The sequence below is a fragment of the Saccoglossus kowalevskii genome, chromosome 15 (assembly GCF_978046115.1).
Source record: "Saccoglossus kowalevskii chromosome 15, keSacKowa6.1, whole genome shotgun sequence".
NCBI lineage: Eukaryota > Metazoa > Hemichordata > Enteropneusta > Harrimaniidae > Saccoglossus > Saccoglossus kowalevskii.
In genome coordinates, this window is record NC_140655.1 from 31,267,788 (window position 1) to 31,291,733 (window position 23,946).

A 23,946-nucleotide genomic window follows, 5' to 3' on the forward strand; every position below is an offset into this window, starting at 1 on the left:
GGGTTTCGGTATTCTGTTTACCTCCAAATTTTCGGCTCAACTGAAAATTTCCGACTCATTCTTATTCGAAAATTGCGACCAGTTTTGATTTTCCCCCAAACGAAAAAAAAAAAACGATGTGAGTGTCCAAATGGGACTTTCCCTGAAGGCATGAATCCGGGTTTCTGATTGACTGAGAGATTTTTATTTTATTGTTAACGAAAGTATATTCAAAACGAAGTTTCAAATGAAAACGAACACAACACACATTTTCTACATGGAAGCAAATGATCATGGTTGCAAAATCCGGTCATGCTGCATTTCTGAATTTTTTATTATTACTCAGTAGTGATTATAATAATGTACACAAAATAAATTTGTTGAATTGTTATGAAATGCAAATAAAAGTCAACTTAGTTGTAAGCGAATGATTCAGGTCTAATATAAACGTTCGATGCTGTAGGATATCTGTCATGTTCTCTTAGGACAAATAGGTCAAATCGCTAATTAACCAATCAAAAAGCCGTATGATGCAACGTGTTCAAATTACCATAGCTTATTAGTCCCCGTTCAGACGAAGTCCAAAAACGGGGACTTATAATTCAGTCTCCGTCCGTCCGGAGTCATATCTCAGAATCTCTTGGACTGATTCCGTTCATTCTTTGCATGTGCCTAGTACTTTATGTGGGACATATGCGCATGCTGTGGTTTAGCGATTCGATTCAAAATGGCCGACTTGCAGCCATCTTATTTTTGAAAATGTTGTATTTTGGACATGCTTTGTCAGTTTTCATTCAAATTTAGTACATAGATCATACATGTTAGGGTACATGTCCCTGACTGCTTTTACCGTGAAACATGGGAAAGTTTACGTCAATTGACGGACATTGCATTTTTTTAAAACTAACGAAGCACACTGTCTATCATCCCCATTTTTTTCATTTGCTGATTTCTATTCTGAAAAATTCGACCATCCGAAAATGCACCTTAATTTTGACTCTAAAAACATGTCACATTTCCAACACTAATTATTTAAAACTGGTAGAGTTTTTATGGTAGTTGAAAGATGATGGCCCCCCTTTAGGTGATTTTTTTACGCTGTGAGTTGGAAGCACGGACAAGCGGTGTACTGCGATTGTGCGTTAGGAACATTAAAAATCTGTCCTACATTCCGATTTGTTGACGTTATGTCGCGCATTATGCGCAAGTGTACAAACTATATGCTAAATGATGTTTGTGTTTTTGATCTGTAGCTGCCAAGCAGTTCAATGTGGGCTCAGAGTAGTAACTCTAACTCAAGTTCAAGTGGACAACTCTCATTACTTCAGATACAACAAATGCAGGAACAAGAGCAAAGAGCCAGAGAAGAGGTAACATTCTTACATTGTATAAATACTAATAAAACATTTCATGATTTCTCCAGAAATTTTGTCGAAAGCCAAATTACTATGGGTTATGAGACTTAATTTGTTCACCTTAATGTTTTAGCGACAGCGACAGTTACAAGCACAATTACAACAAGTCAATCATCAACAACAGCAACAACAACAACAAAGGCCTGCTGGTTGGGCTTCACAAAATTCAAGGTGAGTAATATCGTTTCAATGCAAATTTTATTGTTTTTAATTCATATATACATGTACATAGAAAATACCATGTTTGCTTCATTAGTAGCACAAGTGCTTATGTAAATGAGTGTCGATAGTCAAAATACAATGAAATTTATGGTTTATGTGAAGCACACATTTATTGAATGCTAAATCATGAATTACCTCTGTCATTGACATAACTGCAAGCTTTGATATGGTATATAGATTTTGAAGATTATGGTAATGACTGTCAAACTGGGAAAAGATTTTCAATCCGAATAAAAATAAAGACACCATGTGTATGCAGTTTGAGCCAAAATAGAAAGAAAAGAAATTATGTTCTTGAATACAATAACTGCATGCTGTAATTTTTTTTTTGATATTTCAGTACTACGAATATGCAATCACAACCTAGATCATTGCTAGAGATACAAGAAGAGCAGGCTCGACAGCTGATGCAAAAGCAGCAGCAGCAGCAGCAACAACAGCAGCAGCAGCAGCAGCAACAACAACAACAGCAACAACAGCAGCAGCAGCAGCAGCAGCAGCAACAGCAGCAGCAACAACAACAGCAGCAACAACAACAAAGACCTGCTAGGGTAAATTAAACTAAATTGTAGTAGTGTTTATACAATGAATGTCTTTAACCCATGATTACACTGTGAAATCCCAGTGATTGACAACTTGTCCTTTAAGTATTAAGTGCAATTCCATCTATCTATATGTTGGGACATAGTTGGTGGGTGATTGATAGTGATAGCCATATTCTGACCAATCGTGTGTTAGCATCTCATCTATGATCACTATTGAGCTACATTTTGCTGTTGTCGACTGATAATATTAATATGCTTTCTAAACTTTAATATGATGCCTCAGGTGAAATGTACTGTGAGAAAGAGTCGATAGTCTTATTGTATCATTTGTCACGTCAAAAACTAAAATGTATTTAGAACAGAAAACTGTTTAGACCAGTGCATTATTATCAGGCTAGTATTCTTCAAGAGAAAGGTTTTGATTAAACGTAATTAAATGCAGCAGACTATCAAATGATGTAAAGTAAGCAAATAACACCGACAACGGCAAGGTAAATACCACGTCAAATTATAGTAAACACGTACTACGTGCATGACTCGAACTGGCACTCGCTTATGGCACCTAATAGCCTAGCTTCACGTCACTACACGTCTTCCCCTCAGCCACCGGGCATCCCCAAAAAAGGATGCTTAATAACCAAGCTTATTATGTGCAGAGAACATGAAACACAATCTGCGCCACACAGCGTGGCCAGAATGCGGCAAAGGCCTTCAGATCTGACTGTATTAGAATGGTGAAAGTAATAGTATAGCATTATAACAGTGAACAAGTACTGAGAAATAATTGTTATGCAACTATGAGTTTTTTTAGCTCCGCTGTCGACTTTGTCGAGCGGAGCTTATCATATGAGTGATTGTCCGTCGTCGTCCGTGTCAATGTTTTACTTTTTCGACTTCTTCTTGAAAACTACAAGTCTGAATGCTTTGATACTTGGTGTATATGTACCTTGGGTAGACCTCCCTTAGGTTTGTTCATTTCATGTTGATATCTTCAATTCTCTAATTTTGGTGAATATTTTTGTCATTTTTGGTAAAAAGTGATATTTTCGACTTATTGTTAAAAACCAATAGTTCATTTGCTTTGATATTACATATATAGATACTACATGTAGACCTCTCTCAGATTTGTTCATTTTGTAATGATATCTTTAATTCTCTAATTTTGGTGAATATTTTTGTCATTTTTGGTGGAAAGTGATATTTTCGACTTCTTGTTAAAAACCGCAAGTCCGATTGCTTTGATATTACATATATAGGTACTACATGTGGACCTCTCTCAGATTTGCTCATTTTGTGATGATATCTTCAATTCTCTAATTTTGGTGAATATTTTTGTCATTTTTGGTAAAAAGTGATATTTTCGACTTCTTGTTAAAAACCGCAAGTCCAATTGCTTTGATACTACATATATAGGTACTACATGTGGACCTCTCTCAGATTTGTTCATTTCGTGATGATATCTTGAATTCTCTAATTTTGGTGAATATTTTTGTCATTTTTGGTAGAAAGTGATATTTTCGACATCTTGTTAAAAACCGCAAGTCCGATTGCTTTGATATTACATATATAGGTACTACATGTGGACCTCTCTCAGATTTGCTCATTTTGTGATGATATCTTCAATTCTCTAATTTTGGTGAATATTTTTGTAATTTTAGGTAAAAAGTGATATTTTCGACTTGTTTAAAACCAATAGTTCAATTGCTTTGATATTACATATATAGATACTACATGTAGACCTTTTTCAGATTTATTCATTTTGTGATGACATCTTCAATTCTCTAATTTTGATGAATATTTTTGTCATTTTTGGTAAAAAGTGATATTTTCGACTTCTTGTTGAAAACCAAAAGTTTAATTGCTTTGATATTACATATAGAGATACTACATGTAGACCTTTCTCAGATTTGTTCATTTCGTGATGATATCTTCTCAATTCTCTAATTTTGGTGAATATTTTTGTCATTTTTGGTAGAAAGTGATATTTTCGACATCTTGTTAAAAACTGTAAGTCCGATTGCTTTGATACTATACATATTGTTCATTTTCTAATGTCTTCAGTTCTTTAATTGAAATGTGCATTGCTAACAGCGGAGCTATCTCAGCCGATAGGCTGCTTGTTTTTTTTAAAATATTTTTGTGCCAGGCGACAGTTCTGGACATTGAATGTCACCGTTTGTCTCTCCTGACGTTTTGTTTGTTTGTGCAAATTGCAAGTGCTATGAGTTTACAATGGTTTCTCAGTACTTTATCAAATGATGTAATAAGCTTGATCTAGATGAGTGGATTAATTTGGCAACCGTCAAACATGCAGAATGGTATACATCATTTACAGAAAGAAAAAATATCTGACAAATACTAGTCCGTAAATAACATTTAACCAATTCTAATCTTCAATGGTGAAGTGTGTGATGCTTACATGATGCTTACACATGTACTGTATTTGACTTTGTTATAGCCAAACATTCCGATTGGCCAAGCTGCTGTGTGGGGAAATACGAATACCAGTGATGCCTTACATTGGGGGTCTGATGGTACTAGTGTCTGGGGAGATCCTCAATCCAAAAACACGCCTGGTGGATTCTGGGAGGAGTGTACTAGAGAATCGGCAAATAACAATAAACAAGAGTAAGTTATTTTGTTGTATATAATCTGTGAGCCAAGTATAACTATCTAAAAAGTTGTATTTTGTGTGTCCTTACCAATAATGTTTAACTGGCTTAACTCGCTCTGCTTGTTTTCAAAATGACCACATCTAAATTTTGCTTTCGGGTCTAACTTTCTCACCACCAGTTCCTACTTTTCATCACAAATTCAGAGTAGTCCTGTTTATAATCTGCACTTTCCTTCAGAAGATTGGGATAAATATAGCCAAATTTTCGGAGTAAAAAATAAAAATTGACTCAAATTTTGTCAGTTGGCTCCCAAATTGGGATTCATATCCAAAAATACTGAATGATGTAAGAAAAAAAGTGCAGAAAGATTTTGGCAGGAAGTCTGGTTGTGAAAAGACTAAATATGTACCTTATAAGGTAACATAGGTAAATACTACTAAGAATTGGAGTAAAGTTGAAATTAGAGATAAATTTATAAGTTTGTAGCCTTCTGATAGCTTCCTTAGTTATGCTCACACAATGCTGTATGTACCGTTAAAGTCCTAATATAAACCGCATACGTAATAGTAACTGCACCCCCAATTCCGGCTTCGGGGTTAAAGAGTTCTTAACAAAAATTGAAAACTTGAAAAGTACCTATTACTAACCGCACCCCCAATTCAACAAGACCGTGACTGACTTCATTGTTTCATCCAGCTGTTCCAAAACGGCATTGTTCCTAATCCTATTCATTTGTTTCGACAACATGCCTAAAAATATTCACACCTATTTATTGTTCAGCGGTGATAAGATGTCAGACAGGCAATGAAACTGCCTTTGTTCTGGCGGCGACCTCTGTCAATACTCTTTCTGAATACGTCTGTGTTTCGTAAGTTTTAGACAATGAGCTTTTAGCATTGAAGAATAATTTATCTTTCGAAAACAAATAATTTCTTGATTTAAAAAAAAATCATGCCGTATTCCCATGGAAATCAAAGGCAAAAGATCGCACCACATTATCGGTAAATCTCTTCCGTGTTGCGTTCACCATGAGGTCGCTGAACTGTTATTAACATATTTAAATGAGTTATGTAATTTACACACGTGGGCACCATCCAGCATTTTGATTGGTTAATTAGCGACTTGACCTATCCAGTCAATAATACGTCACGTGAGCATTCAAAAACATGGCGGATATCGTATCGGCTGTTTACATGTGACTGAAATCATTCGCTTACGGGGAAACCAAGTTGAATTTTACTTGCAATTTATAACAATTCAACGAATTTATTTTTTGTGCGTTATTGTAATCACTACTAAATAATAATCACCAATATCAACACTTAGTAAGTTATTCACTTGTGACCCGCAGCATGGCCGGATCGAGCTACCGTTATGTGATCATTTGCTACTAAGCAGTGCATTCGTGTTTTTATTTGAAACTTCTGTGAGAATATACTTTTCGTTACCAAGAAAATTAAAAAAATAAATGCATATTACATTAAAAATACTGAGTATTTTTTGTATCATGTGGAATTTTTTTCTGATTGACTGTAATTTTTCAACATTTCGTAACGCCTATTTTAGAACCAAAATAATGCCTTTCACTTTTCCCCGACGCCTATTCAAGAGATTGTACGGTGTATTGTTTGTTTTGTGCATGTGTTGTGGACAAAAAATGACCACGCCCATTTAGTGATTGCAATATGTACGTAATAGAAACCGCACCCCGAACTTGAGCTTTTGATCCCAATTTTTAAATTGATACATTGTAATATAAACCGTGGTTTAGAATAGGACTTTAATGGTACATCATTATATACGCTGTGACCAGATATAATCTGACCAACTGGTGGCGAGTGCCTTTTTTCGATGCAACAGAAGTTTCCTATATGCAAGGCTTAGTTGGAAGCATATGCTCAACACTTGCCATTACAATCAGTGACATTATGTATCACATAAATGTATTACAGGTCAAACATAAAATCAAATTGAATTTTAAATTCTGTATCACAAAAGTCTGCACTTTCTTTATGGCCCCAATAAATTCTGTATTTTTTGTCTTAGTTCTTTATGAATTATAATTTCGGATATATTTACATATTAAACTAGATAACAAATCGTATTTTACTTTTTCTATTCACAGCCCTCATTTTCCTTCGTTAAATCAAACGCATCGACCACCACAGCAACCACAAGGACAAACCAACAGTCGGACAAGGTCAAAGAAAGATGAGGTAAGCCTAACAATTTTCTAGATCAATAGCGTGTTTCACATTTCTTAAAAAATAGAACTTGCATAATTATAGAATGTGATGCAGTGCATGAAACATGAAACCTTTTCAACTACAACTGCATCACTTTGCTGGTGTTCCCGTTGATTTGTTATGAATCCCAAGGAAGTTTAGCTCCTATTTTAGTTTTTATTGACTCCCGTGTGCGAAGCACAAAAAGGGAGTCTTTGCAGTTAGTGTGTCTGTCTGTGTGTCTGTCTGTCTGTCTGTGTGTGTCTGTTCCATCGATATCTCAAGAACCAAAGTTCGGATTTCAATGAAACTTGGTATATAGCTTGTCTGGGGCAATGCGCAGATTTGATTAGTTTTTGGTTGACATCCATGCATATTAATGAGCTCATCTGCATAATAATGTGTGAATTTTAAGCTATTAACATCGCAAAGCAACCCAGAATAATGTAGACCCCACATAATGTAAAATATTATCACATTATTTTGAATTTACATCATGTATAGTCTCAGGATTTATTTTAAAAGATTAATGTTTCGCGTATACCAATATAATCGGGCGAAGTATAAATTCAGAGTGTAAAACACTCGATGAGAGGCCGCAGTTTACGTTACCTCGAGACCATGCACTAAGTAGGAAAAGCAAGCCGAAGTCGAAGAGGGAGTGTCACACACTTGGTGCTACAATATATACTACAATAACTGGGTGATCATCGAAAAAAATAGCGCACTTCTTGGCGAAACTGACTAATCTAATAAACCTTGGCCCAAGTTTAACCCCAAGTCACGCGCTGAACAAGTGGGTTGTTACCTTGGTGACCATTCGCGCTCCGCGCGTTGACCTTTTTATTATACACATCCCATTACGCACATTTTTACTGGCTCTGCGTTGCCTACGTAAAAATTGTTACTGTTCTGGTTGTGAATATTTCACCATTGCCGACGTGATAATGCGTTGCCTTCGTAATAATTATGCAAACTTATTTTCCATTGTTTACGTACTGGCTGTGAATATTTCAACTTTGCCGACTTGATAATGCGTTGGCTTCGTAATAATTGCGCAAACTTGTTTTTCATTGTTTACATGCTGGCTGTGAATATTTCAACTTTGCCGACTTGATAATGCGTTTCTTTTGCAATAATTACGCAAACTTATTTTTTATACCCCTGTTGAACCCTCGAGTCAGGCTGCTATCACCCTTTCTATTTCAGTAATTGACGGTCTGTAAGTGTTAAGTTGTCACCTCCAACTGATTGAGCGGGCAATTAAATACGCGATAATACCAGACTTAGTTTTTCTACTTTAAAACTGACGGCAAAACACAATACAATCGTCCGGAGCCATCGAACTACGCGACTTAGTCGAAACCGCGACTTACTGCCTCAGAGACGGGGCCACTGAATAACTGTTGTTGATAATGATATTGTAAACAAACACGCACACACAAAACATTAAAGCCAGAAAAGTCAAGTCAAGAAACAACATTTCAAATAATAATTATGGTTTGACATCTATATAATTTTGAAATAAACTAAATTTCATGTAAATAAAATCCATGCGTTACAATTTACTGTAATTTCAAACTCGGGGCAGCGTACTTTGAACGCCGAGTATTCGATCGCTTACATTTCCAGTGAAAAAAAAACAAAACAACGTCAGGTGCTTTTGAACTACGTGCGGTTGGCACAGTAACGGGCAATGACCTCAGCGGTTCACACGCAATGAAATTCTAATCAAGCCAGCTAGCGTTATCGTACGGTATCATAAACTCAATAATTATTCATTCAAAATACCTTTCACACTCACGAGTACCATGGAACACGAACATGTAACAGAAAAATAACGTCTTTTGTTTAAAAAAAGATTCTGTCAACCAAGAATACATGCGCAAGGCAAGATTTGTGAAACGAAACAGAAAATAAATAATCGTGTCAGTGCAATGCAGACAGCCTGACCTGTTTTGATTAGTTCGCCCGTTTCTCGTTTGCTGGCCATTTTTTCTGGAGTGTGACACAAATGGTGAACATGATACTGCCAAATCAATCAAGAACCAGGATACGGCTTGGATACGCTGAAACTTTGTAAATCGTCCTCTTTTCAATTGTAAACTTTATTCCAGTGTTACGCTAAATACATGTACTAAATACTAAACAAGCGCACATATCGTACTTATTTTCAGCATCGGATTTTAAAACAATGACTCGTGGAATCACAAAGAAACTGTTAAGTACGTATTTCACACATTACCGAGGACCGCAGTGGAGACCGGTACAGCGGTAGAGACCCCTAATTATAAGCAGTCCGCGGCTCTCCCCGGCGTTCTGCGGTACACCGCGGTAATGACCGCGGTGCACCGCCCGTTTGATTTCCTACTCTTCCCTTAATTAAAATTTAGCATTTTTTATGTATTTTTTTATTATTATTTTTTAAAATTTTTTCTGCCAATTGCATGAATACAACTAATAGGAATCGGTGAGTGGACTAATTTGCATAATGATGCGCATGCGTATTCTGTTTTTTATGACCAGCAATTTATGATGGTGTCAGCCATTTTGTTATTTCCAGTGTGTTGTACAAAAACGAAGCAAGCGCTCGGGAGATGAAATGTATCAGTTTACATTATGAAAAGGTCTAAGAAATTACATGTATGATTTTTTATTATCGTACAAGTAAATAAATAAGTAATTGAACAAATGTATAACCTCAATGACTGTGAAACGAATTACTGTGCAAGCTAGTTTACATTCACGTGTGGTGTACAATTACATTCAAGCCACGGAGCATTGAACCCTGTGTGAGCCCAGTCAAGAAAATAATGAATGTGAGATTCATCATCGCCAAAACCATGGCAGTGTTGAAGATATGAAAATGGTTGGTAGGTTCGATTTCATGGTAAAATGTTGTGTAAATTCGTTGTACTTTTGAATCCTGATTTATCACCGTATTATTGAACGCGAGAACAAATATGGTACTCTCCAGCATCAATGTAGTTGTATCAAGTCGCTGCCGTAAGGAGATATTTTCTTTGTATCGCTTACCAACATTGTATTGTCCTTCTTTTCTTTATTTTCCTTTACACATTTGGAAACTTGCATGGTGCACTTTCACCCCCACCTTCCACAAATTACGAAGCTATCAAGTCGATTAGTAGGTATAGGATGTCTATGTGTGTTGATGACTACTGCGTTGTGTAAGGGCTTCTCGTACGTAAAATGGGGCACATTCCCAGTAAAAATATCTATTTACACAGAGCTGACAAAATGCGCCTATATGTGTAAATATATGTTGGGATTTGGAAAAAAAAAACTCGTAAAACATACCGAATTTACCGTGACAGGAGTGATCAATTTTGGTGATCAGCATGTCGGATTATTTCTGAGAACGTTCTTCGTGTGGAAAATCACAAAATCATTAGCACTAAGTAAGCTGGTTTACCCTGTACAAATGACATGAATCGATATGCGATGATTACCAAAACAATTTGACAATCGGTGTCTCATTTGTTCACCGCCCCCTCAACATGGTGATTTGTTATGAGAGGTATTTTTTCCCGGCCCTTTTCGTCGGAAATTACGAATTCATTGGCTCAAATATATCCTAGTTTACTTTAGTTGTTTCATCCGATTATTCTGTACATTGATTTTACCTAGAAAAGGAAACAATCGGTGTCTGGCTTTGTTATATTTACACTATTGCAACACCTTATGTGGGCCCCCAGCGTGGGCCTCGTGTTTCACTATTTTTTGCATTGAATATTACACGGCATGATATCTCTCAAATCGGAAGGCACATACCGAAGCTGAATACCATGCTTCATGTGGAATGTATAGACCGTGATGTCGGCATTAACTACTGGATGCACAGTGGAAACCACTGGGGCAACGCCACGCTGACCGGCGTCTCCTGCCTGGTAAAAAAAAAACATGCGGGACGGGCTGCAGGGTTTTATGCCGTCGTAGATGTTTTCGAAATGAAAATTAGCGAATAGGTTTTGTTTCGAGCCACTTAAAATGTCCTGTGTGTATTTTTGGTTGGTACTCATCGCGTGCGACGTGCCCCAGATAGTGTCAATTTATATGCAGTAACAAATGAGACGCGTTGGGGATTACTTTGAATTTTATGTGCCGAGAAGTACGTCTGCCGTAAATTATTAATATATGTTATAGTACTGAGCTGTACGATGGTTGTAATTTTACCATGTTGATTTTCGGGATATACGAACCAATCGAAAAGATTGTGATGCCTTCCTTATTAATATACGTGACTGAAAATAAATAAATATAATATTTATTGACACAAATATTGATATTAAGATAGTGGTTTGAATTTTAGATATTTAGATTGTGATTGTCAGAAATGTACATAGTTGTTCTTGCTACTTTACGTTTTCCGTGTTAACTAAATTTCTAAAATATTTGTAAATGCCCTATAAGTTTATTTTGGGCATTTATCTGTTTACTATTTTTGTTGCATTTCATTTTCCCCAATGTTTTATGAATTATTTCAGTTTTCTTTTTAATGTTTCAATTTTGTGTAGACTTTTTATGCATATTTTTAAGTAGGCTTATTGTAGGTATACGATGTCTACGTGTGTAGATGACTACTGGTGGCTCCTTATTCAATAGATTATTCATAATTTGTTTATCATTTTCAAATATTCCCTAATATTACATCATGATCCCTATTCCCTCAGCACACGGGAGTTCTTTCTAAGCTTTCTTTGATTTACTAATTTATTTGTTATATTTGAATGTCATTATGAATAATAAATCATGTGATGTAATGCTTAGTGACGTTATTTGAAAAAGATTTGATGAACCAAACTTATAAGACTTGTATATATTGTCAAAATCTGGTTACTGTAAGAATGGTTCTAATTTTTTTTCCCTGAAAATTTTTTTCATTTAAAACCCCTAAATATCTTTTTACAGTATTTGAGTACAAACTAAGGATTATGAGATAAAAAATCTATGTATTAATGTTGTTATGCAAACTCTTATAATGCTTGTATGTGTTTATCTGCTTTTACAACCTATATTTAATCTATTTGTCACAGGAGACTGTTCATAAATTATTTCAGAGCAATACCATGTTAGTTGTTAATGAATTTACACAGTGGTGTGAGAAGACGATGCGGGATATACCAGAAGCTGGTCAAGGACAATTAGACAGTAAGTTATAAATGAAGTTTTACTTCAAAACAATTTCCATGTTTCAGACTACTGTATGACTGTCTTTCTGTCATAATGTCTTATTGGCAAATTGACATGGGCTTCTTAAAGTGGAAACGTCGTCACCTGCACATACAGAGTCCAAGTCCGAAGCGACAATAACACTCGCTAAAATCACAAAGGCTCGTGGGTAGATGCTTGTTTGTAAAAAATTACACGCTATGGCTTGTGGCTTGGGTTCAGTCACTCAGTAAGTTAGTTCGTTCATCCATCTGTCCGTTGCATTATCTCAGAAGTTCATGCACCAATTTTCCCCTAACTTGGTATAGGGTTCATACATAATGGGAAATGTATGAGCCAGATTTTTTTTTTTTCTCTTCAGATACAATATGCCCGACTGGTAGCTATATTTGGCCCAAAAATAGCCTAAAAACCAACATTTTATATGTGTAGAGCTATTATCTCTAAGTTGTGCAGGCTGATTCTGTTCAAACTTTGATAAGGGTAATACCTGCTGGCATGCTGAGGTACGCCTTTTTCAAAATTGGCTGACTGTCGGCCGTTTTGTTCATGAAAAATGTATTTAACTTCAGAATACAATTACTGAATTTATTTAAATTTGGTAGGCAGTATATTGTTTCAGTAAGATGCAAGTTAAGTTTTGTCAAGATTCTATGCAATACATCTGACCAGCAGCCCATTTTTAACAATTCTGCCTATATCTCAAATTAACAATGTTCAATTACATCCAAACTTGGTTCACAGATGATTGTGTTCTAGCACATCAATGAAAATTGTCACAATTCAATTCACCTGGTAGCCATTTTGTTTGATGAGAATCATCCTTTTTCGCATATTTTGGTTCGTATCTCCATATTCATGCAGTCCGATTAGGTCCCAATCTAATCAAAAATGGTTGACTAACAGCCATAGACCATATCGCAATTCCAAATCATAGTGTATTGTGGGATAATTATGACCGAATCAAACATTACTCTGCCAAACAAAGTGTTTGCCCTTGCATCTGTCATAACTATCCCACATTTTGCCAACATAGAAATTAGAGACAGGTTAAATTTTATAGCAGTCCAAAGATTTACATGCTCTTAATCAAAAAGGAGCATGCAAGTGTTGATATTTCATTTGTCATGTATTGATGTACAACAACAGAGGGGCTATGAAATTCTCAATGATTGGTTATTTGTGTTTCAAAATACTGTGTAGGACTATCGTGTTTTGTAACTTTTGTAGTGAAAGCATGTCAGTTGGTCTGTTTAGTTCAATGCTGGCTTTATTTTTTTTCAGTTCCAACTTTTATTGCATTTTTACAAGAAGTGGAATCACCATATGAAGTACATGACTATGTTCGGAGTTACCTAGGTGACTCTCAAAGAGCCGCTACATTTGCAAAAGAATTTGTTGACAGGAGAAGCAAGCATCGCGATATGCAGCGTAAACAACAAATGGTAAGTATTGACCTTTTAATCAGTTTATGTAATTGTAAACTTATGAATGAAATTTATACACTCTTGGGTGGCCATGAATACAAGACCCAACACAATTTAGTTGAAAGTTTGTCTGCGTTAAGTGTGCTGAACAATAAATGAACATTGGATGGCATTTAGGCTTACTTAATGGGTTTACAAAGACGGTCTGTTATTTGTGAACCAGAATACATTTGCCAGTACTCTAGTACATGACTGCGCTAAAAGACCAACATGCCACCATGGAGACTAATAAACTTGAATGCGCATTTAATAGACTTTAATTCAGAGCACAAGTTTTTCAATTGGTTGAATAAAAAAAGGTTATAAAAGTTTTAAATGCTCAGCAATTTTCTATCTCCTTCCATGTGACTGACAGATTATTGCCGGATTTATATCAGTATTCTGTGAAATGTGTTTCTTTTAGATAATTTTAGAGCTACCCTATATTTTTTACTAATTCAGGGTGTGGCTAAAAATTCCAGCATAAAGTGCAATTGAATATAATCTTTAATTCTGTGTTCTTCCTTACTTTCTGTTTAAGCATGGTAGGTGCATACCGATGCTGAATAATTTATATGTGAATATTAACATGTTCATCACCAAAAGGTCACACACATCCTTGGTGGGGGGGGGGGGGGGTAATTTTTCAAAAACAAAAATGTGAGACGTCTAGAAAGTGCCAGGATGTGTGACCTTTATGGTTCATTGATAAGCAGTATTAGCATACATGGTGTTATTGCCATGCTTAACAACCGTGAAGAAGAATACTGGAATATTATGTGTTGCATGTTTCGTTCTAACATTGCTTATTGTTAACCCTTTTGCCAGTTGAAAATCAACTGATGACTGAATTTATAATTCTGTGAAAGAGAGAAATGGACTGGCACTTTTATCAAGCAAATGCAGCAGCTCACTGTACAATATTCTTTAGTTTAATGGCATACTTGTGTCTGTATACTTCACAATGGTTATGGTGTGTTTACTAACCAATATAATTTGTATAGTAAATGGGATTTGATCGTCTCGGTATTTCTCTTTCAGCACACGTTGATTGCAGGAAACATTTTAAATAAACACATATATTGCTGTTCACATTGCTGGTGTACAAACAAAAATGACATGTTGATTTGAAGCTATGGGCTTCGTAACAAAAAATTTGCTAAAAAATGAGTGGTAATTGTGGTTCAGATGAATCAGGACTATGGACAAATAAAAAGTTATTTATTTTCAGTAATCAAACCTTGGGGTCACTGGAGAGCTGTTTTCTAGCTTATATGCTTGACAAATTCTTCCCATGGCAGTGGCAGTCCCTATATTTACATCAAGGTGTATTATAATTTCTGTTTGCATTTGTGCTTCATCAAGGACCAACATATCATGCAACATCATGTAAACAAGATTTATTTAAAATTAAAGAAATACGACAAAAGAAAAAGTTGTATCATATCTTACTCAATTTTTTTATTTTGATAGAAAAAAATACTGCATTGTTTTCTCTCCCAATTATCACTTTATGCACATTAGCTGAACCCACCACTCAAGGCAGTAGCTCTTCTATTTTATATTGTCAGTATTTTATAGGTCTCAACAAGTTTATTATTTCTGAGTGAAAATTGTTGAAAATGTAGCAAACTCTAATTGACATGCCTAACTATTCCAGACAGACCATTTAATTTGAATCTAGCCTTGGTTCAATGAAATATCTTGCACAGAATTTATAAGTTGCCTTGATTGAACAATTCAGCCACTTAAAGCAGTGCAGTCAATTCTGGTGTGCCTAGGAGGATACAGCAAGTTGCTGTACTTGTTGGTGGGGACTGCAGTTAACTAAAAGAATTTTCGATTGACATAAACTATCTTCTTACTACAAAATATATATACTGTAAACTGTTTTAATCTTCATTAATTCTGGAATCTATGGCTTCCGTGAAGATAAAGTTACTGAAACTTCTTGTCTTAGGACCCCTGAGAAATTTTCATGGCTATAAAATTTAGTATTTTCACTAACTTGTGAAATCTGCTAAAATTTGGCTCTTGTGTCAATAAAGATGTTTACACATGTCAAATTAGGGAAAAGAAGTAGGTGAAATGAATCACATTTAGCAGAATCATGATGTGCTCTAAATGAAGGAAAATTGGATCACTGAGCTCTGCTGCATTTATTCAAAAAAAGTCTATCATATTTTCTCTACTAGAAGCGCATCTCCCATAGTAGTAACAATTGTAGTAACAACTGATTACATACCATGTAGTAAAGATTATTATTGTTTACTGTTTTAAGTATTCATAATTTTTGTTGTTTGTTAGTAATCCCCTATTCCTACTGTACAAGTGTCCCATGTGCTTCTACTAGAGAAATATACAGTGTGTTGTGATTGTTTATTCTTGGATTTGTAACAAAATGAAAGGCACTAAGAACAGTAGTCATTTCATCAATTACTGTAAAAGGGTTAACTCTCAACTTTGTTTCATTCAAGAAACTTACAACTATAAGATGATTGTGAATGACTGTTTCTTTTCTTTGCCCTCGATTAGCAGTCCAACCTAGGAAGCCGGCATTCGATCTGGCCTGTGAATTAGAGGTGTGTTTTCTACTCCAACTTTCAAACAGTATTTGTACATGCTTTATACTTCTCTCCCACCCCATGCTGATGTTGCTATGTGTATTCCTACCTGTGATGAGTGAATGCTGTTCTATGATGCCTCTCTTACATACTTTGTGTACCATGCTATTTGTAGTTTATATTTAAGGATGGACACAGCCAAATGCAGTAAATTAAGAAAATTCAAAAGCAACACCATACATATTCTTGGCATTTTTTGTGAGTGATATGTACAAGAAAGATTAAATTTCTATAGTGGGTACCCAACTTTCAAATAGGGAATGTAATGTGGTGTTAAGCTGCGTCCATCCATAAAACTTGTACTGGCTTGCAAATGAATGAAAATTTCCTGGTCACCCACTCTGCATTTATCAATAGAAATCTGATATACATGTGGTGAAAACAAACTTTTCTTGTCTCTCTCAAAGCATTCTTTAAAGCACCACAGTCGTCTCATTGTGCTATGTTCAATATGGGTCCCATGCAACAAATACATTAATTATTTGCATGAAATTTGAACACTTGGAATGACTGTGACGCTACCTGTTTGCCTTTCAACTTTTGATTGAAAACTAGAAAAACTCGAGAGAAATACAAATTTTCAGTTTGTGGTGAAGGGTTATTAGACTACTTTTACTCGGTTACTGTTTAAACCACTATGCATAATGGGTTTAATGATGGTTCTCTATTCTCAGAAAACACTCATTTTAGTTCCTGAAAAAAAAATTCTTTCCTACCATAAGAAAGAAATCGGATATTGTCTAAGAGTTGAGTGTCCCATAAAAAAAAATAACTCCAGTTTAGACCAATTCAATAGGATAAAATTAATCTAAACAGAACAAAATAAAAGCTGGCATTGCATTCTAGAATTTAGACTTATGGTAGTGTAGTGTAGTGTAGTGTAGTGTCATGTCATGCAATCGTATTGCGGTGCAAACCCATTCAGTAATTATAGGAGTAAAGAAAAATCACAAGATTTCATACTGCCATATTTCACTGGCGTGCTTGAGACATAACGTGGCACATTCATGGTCCATAATGGCTGCTAATATTTTGCTCATCAATCTTATTAAAACTTTCACTGATGTGATCTCTATCAGAGCATCTATATTATCAGTGTCACTCGCAGGTCATCAAAGTAAAATATGAGCAGCCATTTCTGACTTTTGTTCGCTAAGGAGCATAAATTTACACGAGTACTCAGGCTATTGAGATGAGTTGCAGCAATTTTCAGGAAAATTTCATCCCTGTAAATAACAGATAACAGTATATCCAGGGCTGTCCAGGTAGTATTCTGTAACTGACTTCAGCAGCTAAAAAGAATATGTATTTGGTTTTCTTGAACTTTCTTTATGCTTTTCATTTGCTTGTCATTTGTAAATCAGTACTTAAGTTAAAAATCTCAAGATGAAAACTACATTCTCATGATTTTTCATCTTTGTATAAGCCAGATCCAGCCTTAAGCACAGTTATGTTTAACGTTGCCTGTTATGCATGTTAATAAGTAGGAGGTAGAACGCTACTATGAAAATGCTAAATAAAACCTTTATAAAGGGTACATACAGATTCAAATTAATCTCCCAAGGTTTGTACTGTAAACACATTAATTGTTCACTGTGTTACAACTTCAATATTTTTTCTAAGAGTTAAATACCGCTTGAATCTATAAAATTACACTAGAACTCACTGGTTAATGTGAACTTCAAAGTCAGTGAATATGATTTAAATTGTGACATTAGATACCAGTGAAAATTTATGCTTACAGAGTATGTTGATGGCAGATTATCTTTGTCAAAACCGCAGACGCACCAGTGTTTTTATTCTGTTATTTGGTGCGACCTTCACACTTTGTGAAATAGTAGCTTTCTATCTTATGTACACAAGTATGTCCATAAACAATAAATGATGTATTGTAGTGTTTTGTGCATGCATTTCTGTATTTCAGTGTCCAGTCCATGTTCTCATTTAACAGTGTTTTCTTTAATCTGATATTACTAATCTCTATAATTCATTACATGTTTATAAGTTTAATTTACTGGCCAGTTTGATTGTATATTCTTGTCTTTGAACAAACAGGATGGAAACAATTGACATTCATTGCATAGCATTTAATGTTTCAGCAGCTTTGACACCTCACCGCATAGCGAAGTGTCAGCAGCTTTCTGATCGCTTGCTGAATAACGATTAGCACGTCAGCAGCTTTCTGACCGCTTGCTGCATAGCGTTTAGTACATCAGCAGCTTTCTGACTGCTTATTGCATAGAGATCAGCATGTCGGCAGCTTTCTGACTGCTTACTGCATAGCGATTAGCATGTCGGCAGCTTTCTGACCACTTCTGCATAGAGATTAGCATGTCAGCAGCTTTCTGACTGTTTACTGCACATCGTTTAGCACGTTGGCAGCTTTCTGACTGCTTACGGCACATCGTTTAGCATGTCAGCAGCTTTCTGACTGCTTACTGTATAGAGATCAGCATGTCAGCAGCTTTTTGACTGCTTACTGCACATCGTTTAGCATGTCAGCAGCTTTTTGATTGCTTACTGCACATCGTTTAGCATGTCAGCAGCTTTCTGACCACTTCTGCATAGAGATTAGCATGTCAGGAGCCTTCTGACTGATTACTGCACATCGTTTAGCATGTCAGCAGCTTTCTGACCACTTCTGCATAGTGGTTAGCACATCTACAGCTTTCTGACTGATTACTGCAATCTTGAAATTCAAATTTATGACATTCAATGGAAGTGATTTACAGTTGTTTACAAAACTAAGTTGGTATGCATATACAGATTGTTGATAATAAACTTACACATGCATCTTACACATGTGCTTTATTGGAGAGCATCTTCTATTTGTTTCTGATCTGGCACTTTTGTCTTTTCAATGTCTGAAAACTGGAAACCTCAAAACTGAAAATCTCTTGCTTGCTTTTACCAACAATTCATATTGAAATGATTTTGTATCGTCTTGCTTCTCCAACATAAACTTGACTACAAACGCATTTTTTTTTAGTGTATATGATGTCTTTACTTTTACCCCTCTTTACTTTGCCAAGAGGTATCCCTGCATCAACCAAAGTACAAAATCTTAACATTGTTATATATTTTCAGGTATCCACTGCTTATGCTGAAGAAAGAAACAAGGATTCTTCCAGGTTTTCTGAAATTCCAGGATTCACTGATCTCCAGCAACTTGAACAAAATGAATGGGAAGAAGAATCTAAGCGGAAAGCGAACAAAAAGAAGAAAAACCGAATGCAGAAAGTTGACCCTGGAATACTGGGATTTAGCGTAAATGCTGCTCTAGATCGAGTAAATGTTGGAGAAATTGAACCAACGGATTAAATAATTTTCATAATTTGGGTGTTCAAGTGATGCATTTTGTCTCTTTACACAAGGTGCTGGATGGTTACACAAACAAGGAGTGTAATGCATCAGAATTGTGATCATAATGTGCATATCTATGAACTCCTTCCTGCAAAAGACTATAAATGTCATATCGATGACTGTAAATCCTGTATCGATAAAAATTAATAAAATGCAGTGATGCTGTAAGTTATTTCTGGCCCCTTTTTTTTTTTTTAAAAATATTGGTAATGAACTTATCAAGCTGTTGGTAAATATAATAATTGTACCCTTTCTGCACTGCCACGATATAAATGTGCATCATAATTATGTACCATAAGTAAAAAAATTATTGGTATTATTGAATATTGTGACAATATTTTGACTTGCATGGGTACTGCTGATGTACCCTTCACCCTTTGAGCACCAAAGTCGACTTTTATCAACTTTAAAATTTTGACCAGAATATTATGGTGCACATAGGGTTAGCCTTCTCCGTATCCCATTACGCAGTGACTGCCGACCATTTTTACACGGGTATATTGCCCCATGGACATTCTACCCAGTTATTGATTTCCATACAAACTAAAAAAACAATGCTTGGACAGTGCAGGTTTGTAGTTGCCCAACATGGTACCTCTTGCAATTGCGTTACTGGGAAAAAAAAAAGCTTCCAGTTTTGCAATAAGTGGCAAGTGAGTATTAATGGTGTCCTGAATGTTTGCAGCTTGTTAACTTTAAATAAAAGTTTGTATGATATGGAGTGGTTGATTGGAAGTTCAGTGGAATTCAAAATGTGCGTATTACATTCATTTTCATGCTGTTCATTGAAGACTGGAGCAGCAATTATCAGTATTTGCAAAACAAACATTTTTTTTAGATGTTTGTGGTTTGATTTCTAGTCATTTTGTCTTACTGTAGATGGCGGAAAATAAAACCTATGAAAACTTACAAAAAAATTGTTGCATATACTGGCATCTGTACAGAGACTTGAAAATAAATTTAAATATATAAAAAAAAAAAAAAACTACTGCAGTCTTAGTGTTTTTGTACAAGAGTTGGTAGCATTGTTTACCCAAACTCCTTGTAAGTCTGTCCCCAGCAAAATCTTTGTGTAATTTGTTGTGTACATCATTACGCCAGACTTGACCGAATTTGAAAAACAAGGATTTGTAGGTTCGCGTTATGATCAGTCAATCTCATTCGTGTATGGCCTTGCATTTTCATACGTGGTGCATCTGTTGAGATTCCATCAAAATTTGGAACTGGATCTTGTTGATGTATGGTCAGTTCATTGCACGTCATTTTACAAATTCAGAATGACTGTCTGGTGACAGTTGTAACAATGAAAGGCCTCTTTTGCAGTTAAACTTTACGTATACATCATGTTTAAAATGGCCAACTCGTATCTGTTGCAGTACAAATGTCTTATGATCAAGGCTTGTACATTTAAAACTAGATTTCAGCCTTCAGTGATTTGATTTTTAGCTTCTGTGTGTGCAACACAAGGGAGACTAGTTTGGTTTGCAGATCTGCGAATTATTAAAAAAATGTATTTAGTGCGTAGGTAACGTGTGGTAATATGCAGACATGACTAGTTTTGGCGCCATGTCTGTGCATATTAAGTAGCTAATTTGCATATTTATTTCAACCCACGTAAACAAAAACTTTTGATCAAATTTGCTATATATTGGTGCTGAAAATCTGCAGGCTTGATGTTCGCCTTATCACGTACCATTGCTCCTCCACTGATTGTGGGGAATTTTAATTTTCTTGATATATTTTTTAATAAAAATAATGACTGCATATGTTCTGTTTCACAGGGGAGCTTTGGTACAAAACTAAGATTACCCAAAGCCTTCAACCTGCCAGGTCTTGTTACTGTGAAATACTTAATTTTAGCTGAAAAGGCTTTTTGGCCGTTTTGTATGGAATTTATTTTTACTGATTTATGACGAGTTTAATATGAAATATAGGAAAAAAAGTATAAGTTGTGTATGATCAAGTTTTGGTCAAATAACTTTCTAATCGGCCTGGAATCTATACATCTTTCTAGTATAACGCATACATTGGTTGAATTTGCTTATTACCAGTGGAAATTTGAGTACCATTTCAGGTAAGTAAATGCTAGTTATTCATTGGTGAGTCTACTAATAGGGCACGCGTTTCACACGGAAAGTCTTGTAGATTCAAGGCAACTTGCTAACAGTCTTGATTGTAATTGTACTGCAATGTTTACATGGGATGTGTATTCCATGGGCAAAGTGCTGTATAATAAATTGTGTACATAAGATAGGTACTCTGGATTGACAATGTTACAAATTTGGCATTCAACAGCTTATGCTGCTGCCTACTTTTAGTTACAGAGTCATTTTAAGAAAAATGATTTGGAGAAAATCATTTTAATTTTGTAGCAAATGAAATATCAAATTGGACTCTATCACTGTCTATTTCTTGTTCTAATAATGCCATATTATAAAAATTAACAACTTGAAGAAAGTGTCTTAGAGAAAGTCACATCTTGCATGCTTGACATAGTTTTTGGGTTGTACACTTTTGATAATGCCCTGAAGGTGGCCATACAAAGTGAACCTTTAAGTGAAGACTGTTATTTCACTCATTCTATCAGTCATAGTTAACAATGCAGGAACACAGATTCCAGTAATTCAAAAGAAGGCTTGCATAATGTGTCCAGTACTTCAGTCAATAACCTCTTTGGGGAGGGGGGGGGGGGGGTAGCAGCAGTTGCCTTGAATAAAACTCTGCTCTGTTTCTTGGTCGTCTATGCCTGGAATACAGTCCCAAGGTTTGCCCTCAGTGATGGATACAAAATCTTTTTAGTGATGCAAGTAGTCTAAGAAACCGGCTACTAGAGTGACAGACTGCTCCAGTGTCCACCATGGCAATATCATCCCATACATATTCGTATTGGGATCTGGCAATATTAAATGCTAATTGTTGGAAGTGTGTAATTGGAAGATTGTTGGACTCATGATGAGCTCCTTTTGTCTGTAATGATGGGTACCCCAGTAGCCATATCGACTTTGCTCCCAGAAGTTCATTCCTTGCATATGTATATTATAGGGTTCTGGTTGATGTATCGCATATAAGCCCACATCCATCATTGTCTCTCCCTACAGGGTGAATAGGCAGTTCGCCAGGCCCTGGGAGACCAGTCACTCAAGTACAGTCCTTCCACAATGTCACATCAGCTGCACTGTCTCTTTACCCTGTAAAGTGAGGAGCTTCTCACTCGTCCCATTCTTGCTGTACCAGTGCAAAATCAACAGTTGCTCCCTAGTTTGTGACTATTGTTGAGTTGTCACAGCGAACTAAAACCTTTTTCTGAACCTCGCCCAGGAATTGTACCAACTCCCTCCAGAAGGCTGACATCTCCTGTTTGTTTATGTGATGTCTCGCTTCCTATGGATGCCACTCTCCCCAACTTTCAAGTCTATGAGGTGCGTTCCCCATCCCACTTTCGAAGTGTCCATAACCATTTGAGGTGATGGATCCATCCGGATCTCCACTGTATGTTTACTAAGTCTGTTCATCACTTGAGGGCGATTAGGCTTTTCGTGGTCCATGGTATTTGCTACATAAGGGATGACCTCTGTTGGACTTGTATTACTAGCACCTGAATTAGACCATACTCATCAGGCTACTTGGGGGGGGGGGGGGATTCCCCACATAGATGTAGTCATTCCCACACAATTCATTAGTGTGCTTAGCATCACTTATTCAGGAGCAGAGAGCTATGATCGTGATGTACCTTGCAATCGATCAATGAGCTGTAAGCGAGAAAGAAAGGCCAGCGAATTATCACAAGAATTCAAAAGGGTGGCCAGAAGGACAGGAGGCACCATAATTTAGAAAGAGAGGGAGGTGCCGAGATGTTGCAGCCTTGCAAGAGAAGGAAGGTTAGGAGGAGTTGTAAACCAGGGAGGGAGGGGGAGAGAGAGGCTGTAAACTCCAGTGAAGTTGGAAAGCTGAGAGAGAATGTCCGGAGCTGTCATTAGGTGGAATGGGTGGTAAACAAGAAGTAAATAAGGAATATGGGATGGGAAACCATGACAAATTGAGGAAGGAAGACCAGTAAACCATTGAAGATGGCAGATGAGTTGTATGGGAAGGGTCGTAAGAAAGGTGAACAGTTTAAAATGACTGTAAAGAACAGAGGAAAGCTGGAAAGAGCCATGATCGAGAGGGAGGCATTATGAGCATCATCAAGAAAGGGAGGCTGGTAAACTAGCAGTGAAGACGTTAGGAGTCGTATATAATAGTCTGGAAGCTACTTCCCAAAAGCCTTCTAAAAACGGTTTTAGCTGCACCCCACGTCAAACA

At 36.2% G+C, this 23,946-nt stretch overlaps 1 protein-coding gene across 2 annotated transcripts in view; it reads left to right on the top strand.

Annotated features, from left to right (window-relative positions):
* LOC100376891 (GRB10-interacting GYF protein 2-like) overlaps nucleotides 1–19,816 on the top strand; it is a 50,864-nt gene extending 31,048 nt beyond the window's left edge. The window contains exons 15-23 of one of the 2 annotated variants that reach the window (XM_085490712.1): nucleotides 1,233–1,349; nucleotides 1,468–1,565; nucleotides 1,957–2,167; nucleotides 4,620–4,789; nucleotides 6,902–6,992; nucleotides 12,056–12,170; nucleotides 13,476–13,636; nucleotides 16,193–16,239; nucleotides 19,369–19,460. In XM_085490712.1, coding sequence (XP_085346838.1) covers nucleotides 1,233–1,349; nucleotides 1,468–1,565; nucleotides 1,957–2,167; nucleotides 4,620–4,789; nucleotides 6,902–6,992; nucleotides 12,056–12,170; nucleotides 13,476–13,636; nucleotides 16,193–16,237 — 1,008 coding nt within the window. In that variant the 3' untranslated portion in view covers nucleotides 16,238–16,239; nucleotides 19,369–19,460. Of the gene's footprint in view, nucleotides 1–1,232; nucleotides 1,350–1,467; nucleotides 1,566–1,956; nucleotides 2,168–4,619; nucleotides 4,790–6,901; nucleotides 6,993–12,055; nucleotides 12,171–13,475; nucleotides 13,637–16,192; nucleotides 16,240–19,368 lie in introns of both variants that reach the window. The other variant, XM_085490711.1, reaches the window with a different exon arrangement.
* The last annotated feature ends 4,130 nt before the right edge of the window (nucleotides 19,817–23,946 follow it).